Source organism: Apteryx mantelli, chromosome 2, assembly GCF_036417845.1.
Source record: "Apteryx mantelli isolate bAptMan1 chromosome 2, bAptMan1.hap1, whole genome shotgun sequence".
Taxonomy (NCBI): domain Eukaryota; kingdom Metazoa; phylum Chordata; class Aves; order Apterygiformes; family Apterygidae; genus Apteryx; species Apteryx mantelli.
In genome coordinates, this window is record NC_089979.1 from 172,860,790 (window position 1) to 172,867,815 (window position 7,026).

The following is a 7,026-nucleotide window of genomic DNA, read 5'->3' on the forward strand; positions in this document are numbered from 1 at the left end:
TGTACCCCACCAGCCCTACCTGCGCTGTGGGGCACAAGCCCAAGCCCCTGGCGCATGGGGCAGGGGGGCTCGTCCCAGCCCCGGGGGAGCAGCCCGACACGGGGATGCCCAGCGCACCCCCGGGGGGGGCCCTGGGGACCAGCCCGGCAGCCTCAATGGCAGGAACTGGGTGGGGGCCAAACCGCAGGAGGGTGGCGGAGCCAGCGCTGGGGGGGGGGGGGGGGGGGGCCGCAGAGAAGCCGGGTGCTCGCCTCCGGATGTCCGCCCCACACCCCGCAGCCGGGGCGGCCGGGAGGCACCCGGGGGTGTTGGGGCAGGAAGGGCCAAAGTGGGGGGGGACGCCACCCTGCATCCGCCCCCCGCCTCCTTTCTGCTGCCCTGGTGGAAAAGTGGGACCCCCCCCATCCCCACACCCGGGGTGCAGGGGGGCCCCGGACACCCGGCAAGGACCAGCGCTGCCGGACGGGCCGTGGCGCGGGGGGATAAGGGACCGGGATGGGGCTGGGGGCTGCGGGCGGCAGACCCCCGTCCACGGCCACCTGTCCGCCCGCCTGCACCCGCCTTGCCGCGGCCTCCCCGGGGGGACCCGCTGGCCCACGGGTGGCGGCGGCGGTGGCGGCCCCCCGGGCGCAGCGGGGGCCCAGGCGTCCTGGCGGGCGGCCGCGAGCGGGGGGCTCGCCGCCCATTGTGTGCGAGGCGGAGGGTGTGTGAGTTACTCAGAGGTCACCGTTTCCCTTGCGTCGCTCGCTCGCTCGGCGAGAGGAAGCGGCCGTTCCCGGCACCGGAGCTCAGACGCGGCGCGATGGGGAACCTGCCGGCCGTGCTGCCCGACGCCTCCCGCGCCTGCGGCCTCGCGCTCTGCTCGCGGCAGCTCAGCGCCGCGCCCGACGACGGCGCCGGCCCCGACAAGGGCAGGTAGGTGCCGGGGGGCTCCGCGCGCCCCCCCCTTCCCACGCGGGACCGCGTGTCCCCACGCGGGGGACGTGTCCCCGCCGGCGGGTGGCGGGAGCGGGGCGCCCGCGCCGCCTGCCCCGCGTGTCCTGCCCCACGGCGCAGCCCCGCCGCGGCTTCCCTCCTGCTCCCCGCGCAGCCCTGGCCGCGGGACGCGCAGGGCATATGGGGCATATGGGGACAGGACGGGACAGACGGGACGGACGGGATGGACAGGAGGTGCCAGGGTGGACATGGGAGGTGTGGGGACACCCCAGCCCCAGCGGGGCTGATGCGTAACCCCTCCGGCCACGGAGCAGGCTCTGACTCACAGCTATTGTTCACACACTCACACACACCCACACACAGCCGAGGAACACCCCAAACCCGGCCCTGCACCAGCCCTGCTCACCCACCTTCCGTCCGCTCACCCCAAGCAGTGGCGGCCTGGGACCACCAGAAGAACACGCAGGGTGCAGGGGGGTGAGAGAGGTCCTCTGCCACCCCCCCCATTCCCCACAGCACAACCCCTCTGAACCCCCATTGCCCATAGCACCCCCCATCTGACACCCATTCCCCATAGCACAGCCCTTCTGCCCCCATTGCCCACAGCACAGCCCTTCCGCCCCCATTCCCCACAGCACAGCCCCTCTGCCCCCATTCCCCATAGCACAGCCCTTCCACCCCCATTCCCCATAGCACAGCCCCTCTGTCACCCCCTTCCCCAAAGCACAGCCCTTCCGCCCCCATTCCCCATAGCACAGCCCCTATCATCCACCTTCCCCATAGCACAGCCCCTCTGTCCCCATTCCCCATTGCACAGCCCCTCTCACCCCCATTCCCCATAACACAGCCCCCTGACACCCCATTCCCCATAGCACAGCCCCCTGACCCCCCCTCCCCATAGCACCCCCTATCTGACCCCCATTCCCCATAGCACAGTCCCTCTGACCCCCCCTCCCCATAGCACAGCCCCTCTGAACCCCGTTCCCCATAGCACAGTCCCTCTGACCCCCCCTCCCCATAGCACAGCCCCTCTGAACCCCATTCCCCATAGCACAGCCCCTCTGCCCCCATTCCCCATAGCACAGTCCCTCTGACCCCCCCTCCCCATAACACAGCCCCCTGAACCCCCCTCCCCATAGCACAGCCCTCCTGGTCCCCCAGCCTGGCTCCCTGGGGCTCATCCCAGCACCCCAGCAGCAGGAGGGCATGTGCAACCCTGTGCTGGAGCCCCTGGAGCAAGCACTGAGCGGGACCCCCCCACACACCCCGGGATGCCAGGCTGCAGCCTCACTCGTGGGGACACCCTGGGTGCCGCATGGGGTCCCTGCCTCGTCCCGAGGTCTCAGGCAGGGCAGGAGCTGGCGCCGGCTGGCAGGGCTCAGCGCCTGTTTCTGCCCAGCTCGGCACCCATCCGTCCCACGGAGCCCACCAGGTACGCCCGGCTCAAGAACTGGGAGATGGGCAGCATCGTCTACGACACGCTCTGCGCCCAGGCCACGCAGGTGGGAGCTGGGGACCGGGCGCACTGTGTGCCGGGGAGACAGGCAGGGTGGGGGATCACGGCCGCGGGCCTGGGCCGGTGGCGGGGGCTCCACACCGGGGCCCCCGCTGGGCACAGCGGGTGCGATTCCCTCCGCCGATCTGCTCCAGGAACTGCCCTGCACGGGGAAGCGGTGCCTCGCCTCCATCGTGTTCCCCAAGCAGATGATTTCCCACGCCCCTGAGGGGTCCCGACCCGCTGAGGAGCTCCTGGTCCTGGCCCGGGAATTCATCAACCAGTACTACGTGTCCATCCGGCGGTGAGTGCGGACGGACTTGGGACCCTGCCCTGCCCCGGGGCACCACGAAGCCCCTGTCCTGCCCCGGGGGCACCATGCAGCCCCTGCCCTGCCCCGGGCCACCACGAAGCCCCTGCCCTGCCCCAGGGCACCATGCAGCCCCTGTCCTGCTCCAGGGCACCACGTAGCCCCTGTCCTGCTCCAGGGCACCACGTAGCCCCTGTCCTGCCCCGGGGCACCATGCAGCCCCAAAGATTTGCTGCTTGTGCAACTCCTTGGCAGCTCTGGGGACGGCTCAGGCACTGCTGGGTCTGCAGTGTGTCCTCTCCCGGGCCAAGCTCCCTGCAAGGACACAGGTTTGGGGATCTGCATCAGGACACCCCGCAGCCCATACAGGGAACCTGGGGCCTGTCACGCTGACGGGCTTTGCCACAGCACCACTGTGCACATCCCAGGCTGGGGATGAGGGTGGCCCTGCAGCCCCCCCGGGCTCCTCTCCATCTCCCTTTGCCCTGAGCTGGAGTAACCTCATGCCATGTGCACTGGGCCCCCCAAATCCACCCTGCCCGGCTGTCCAGGACACCCCAGCACTGGCCCTGGGCTGCTGCAGCCCTGCTGCTGGTGCTGAGGCCAGCCGGCATGGGGCCACCCCCCGGCACCGGGCCAGCCCCGGCAAGCGGCGCTGAGGTGCGGGGCATCCTCAGGGACAACTCGCCGGCGCACATGCAGCGGCTGCGGGACGTGGAGGCTGCCATCGAGGCCACCGGCACCTACCAGCTCCTGGAGCCGGAGCTGATCTTCGGGGCCAAGCAAGCCTGGCGCAACGCTGCCCGCTGCGTGGGCCGCATCCAGTGGAACAAGCTGCAGGTGAGGGCACGGGGCCGGCCCCACGGCATGCACGGGGCCAGCCCCTTCCACCTGCCCACGGCCAGGGATGCCCTGGGGACAGGGCAGTCTATAGGGTGGCCCCGAAGCTCCCCGGCTCCGGGCGAGGGGGACTGGAGCCGAGCAGCGGCCGCCGTGCCGCAGACCACGGGACCAGCGGGGCGCTGACCACCCCTCCGGCAGGTGTTCGACGCCCGGGACTGCGCCAGCGTCGGGGAGATGTTCAGCTTCCTCTGCACCCACATCCAGTACGCCACCAACCGCGGCAACATACGGTGAGAGCCGTCCCCGACCGCCGCCGGTCCCCCTGGCTTGGTGGCCGTGCCACGGCTGCCCGGGCCCCACGCCTGCGGACTGCGCAGGAAGGGGTCGGCGAGGGGCTGTGCCGCTCCGCGGCTCCTCGCGCCCGTCCCCAGCTGCGGCAGGTTCCGGCCGTGCCCAGGGCATCTCCCATCCTGTTTCCCGTGCTTGCGGCTTCCCCATGTTGCCTGGGGGAGAGGCTGGCGGCAGAGCCCTCCCGGGCTGTGCCGGGGGTCCTGGTGCCTGGGGTAGGACATGCCACGGGAGCAGGGTCTGGATGCATGCCATGGCCTCCTCTGGGCATTAGCAAGACCCCGGGTGGCCGAGCAGGTCTGCGGTGCCGGAGCCGCGTCCCCATGTCCCTCCCTGGGCGCCCACGCGCCCGCGTGCGACGTCCTCTCCCGCGTGCTCCCCCAGGTCGGCCATCACCATCTTCCCGCAGCGGGTGCCGGGCCGGGGCGACTTCCGCATCTGGAACACGCAGCTGATCCGGTACGCCGGGTACCGCCAGCCCGACGGCTCCGTGGTGGGGGACCCGGCCAACGTGGACATCACCGAGGTGGGGACACACCTGACACCCCAGCGGGGACCTCTGGGACCCCCCCAACACGGCTCCCGGGTGGGGGGAGCTGTCCCCTGCCTGCCCCTGTGCTCCAAGAGGATGGCCTGTGCCGGGGGCTGCCCATCCCCGTGCCTGTGCCCGTGCCCTGCCCTGACGCTGTGTCGCCCCCAGCTCTGCATCCAGCACGGCTGGAGCCCGGGCAACGGCCGCTTCGACGTGCTGCCCCTGCTGCTGCAGGTGCCCGACGAGGCCCCCGAGCTCTTTCCCCTGCCGCCGGAGCTGGTCCTCGAGGTGCCCCTGCAGCACCCCACGTGAGTAGGGCCCCGCTCGCCCCGCGCCGCCTCCCCGCTCGGGGTCCCAGCTGTGCATGGCCACGGGGGACACGGTCCCTGTCCCCCCCCCGTGCAAAGGGCTGGGGCTGGGGCCAGCACCGAGGCGCGATGCCGCTCCGGGGGAGCCGGCGCAGGGGGGGGGATCCGGCACGGGGCCGGGGGCTGGAGCGCGCGTTCCCCGCAGGCTGGAGTGGTTCGGCGAGCTGGGGCTGCGCTGGTACGCGCTGCCGGCCGTCTCCAACATGCTGCTGGAGATCGGCGGGCTGGAGTTCCCGGCGGCCCCCTTCAACGGCTGGTACATGAGCAGCGAGATCGGCATGAGGAACCTGTGCGACAGCCAGCGCTACAACCTGCTGCAGGTGAGCGCGGCCCTTCGGTCCCCTGCGCGGGGGACGCTGCCGGCAGCCCCGCGCGCGCGCCCTGTCCCCAGGGCTGCTCTTGCCGGGGGGGGGGGGCCGAGCTGAGCCTGCCCTCGCCCGCCCTCCCGCAGGAGGTGGCCCTGCGCATGGGGCTGGACACGCGGAAGACCTCCTCCCTCTGGAAGGACAAGGCCGCCGTGGAGATCAACATCGCCGTGCTGCACAGCTACCAGGTGGGCTGGCACGGCCGGGGCGCCCCGCGGGGACAGCGCAGGGACGCTCCCGGCCGGGGACGCCTGCCGGGGTGACATCCTAGGGGGTCACACCCTGGGGATGACACCATGGGTGACAGCCTTGGGGGTGATAGCCTTGGGGTTGACACCATGGGAGTGACACCATGGGGGCGACAGCCTTGGGGGTGACAGCCTTGGGGGTGACACTCTGGGGAGTGACAGCCTGGGGTGACACCACAGGTGACATTGTAAGGATGACACCATGGGTCACATCCTAAGGGTGACACTCTCGGGGTGACACCATGGGTGACAGCTTAGGGGTGATATCCTACGGGAGACATCCCAGGGATGACCTCCTGGGGATGACAGCCTGGGGTGACATCCTGGGGCTCCTGGCCAGGACATGCCCCTTGGGGCTGTGCGCTCGGCCAGGCTGGGAGCCCTGGCTGGGACGGGCGCTCGGTGGCTGCCGGTCTGTCCCCAGGGCAAGTGCGAGACAGGCCGTTTCCCGTCTCTGAGCCCTGGTGTCCCCACAGGTTGCCAAAGTGACGATCGTGGACCACCACGCCGCCACGGAGTCCTTCGTGAAGCACATGGAGAACGAGATGCGGACGCGGGGCGGGTGCCCGGCCGACTGGGTCTGGATCGTGCCCCCCATCTCGGGCAGCCTCACCCCCGTCTTCCACCAGGAGATGGTCAACTACCAGCTCTGCCCCACCTTCCGGTACCAGGTGTGACCCGCGCCCCGGCCCCGGCCCCGCCGCCCCGGCACCGCCTGACCCGGCCCCTGTCTTGCAGCCCGATGCCTGGAAGGTCTACGTCTCCAAAGGCACCACCGTCACCAGGAGGAAAACCTTCAAGGAGGTGGCAAAGTAGGTGCCCATCTTGCTGGGGTGGGAGCCGGCGTCCGAGCTGCCTTTGGGGACGGTCCTGGCCGGGTGGCTTTGGGCAGGCTGGGCGGCCCCGGCAGTGACGCGCTCGGCTCCCCAGCGCCGTGAAGATTTCGGCCAAGCTGATGGGACACATGATGGCCCGGCGCGTGAAGGCCACCATCCTCTATGCCACCGAGACGGGGAAGTCCCGCACCTACGCCTGGAGCCTCTGCCAGCTCTTCCGCCGCGCCTTCGACCCCAAGGTGGGCATGCGTGGGGCGCCGCTCCCCGCCCCCCCCAGCCCAAGCCCGCCGTGGGGCACGTCCTGGTCCCCACGCCGTCGTGTCGCCCAGGTGGTCTGCATGGACGAGTACGACATCGTCTCCCTGGAGCACGAGACCCTCGTGCTGGTGGTGACCAGCACCTTTGGCAACGGGGACCCGCCGGAGTGCGGGGAGGTGAGGGGCTGCGCGGGGCCGGGGAGGGGGGGGGGACATCTGGGGATGGGGGGAGGACGACCTGTCCCCGGGGACGGGGTGGCGTGGTGGCCGCTCTGACGCGCTGTCCCCAACAGAGCTTCTCCAAGGCGCTGATGGAGATGTCCTCGCCCTACGCCGGTGCGGCGCAGGCTGAGCCGCCCAAGTGAGTGCCCCCCACGCCATGGGGAGCCCCCCACCACCACCACCGCCACCGGCCGGGCCACGCACGGCCCCTCGGCCGCCCCACGCCGCCCTCACGCCTGCCCCCTTCGCCCAGGAGCTACAAGCTG

At 71.4% G+C, this 7,026-nt stretch overlaps 1 protein-coding gene across 1 annotated transcript in view; it reads left to right on the top strand.

Moving 5' to 3' along the window:
* Positions 1-802: 802 nt before the first annotated feature.
* NOS3 (nitric oxide synthase 3) overlaps positions 803-7,026 on the top strand; it is a 10,664-nt gene continuing 4,440 nt past the window's right edge. Inside the window, 14 exon segments of the mRNA XM_067292240.1 lie at positions 803-915; positions 2,336-2,438; positions 2,587-2,735; positions 3,419-3,581; positions 3,783-3,874; positions 4,317-4,458; positions 4,633-4,772; positions 4,978-5,152; positions 5,284-5,385; positions 5,922-6,116; positions 6,184-6,257; positions 6,376-6,520; positions 6,611-6,715; positions 6,832-6,899. Of these exon segments, the coding sequence (XP_067148341.1) occupies positions 803-915; positions 2,336-2,438; positions 2,587-2,735; positions 3,419-3,581; positions 3,783-3,874; positions 4,317-4,458; positions 4,633-4,772; positions 4,978-5,152; positions 5,284-5,385; positions 5,922-6,116; positions 6,184-6,257; positions 6,376-6,520; positions 6,611-6,715; positions 6,832-6,899 (1,766 nt within the window).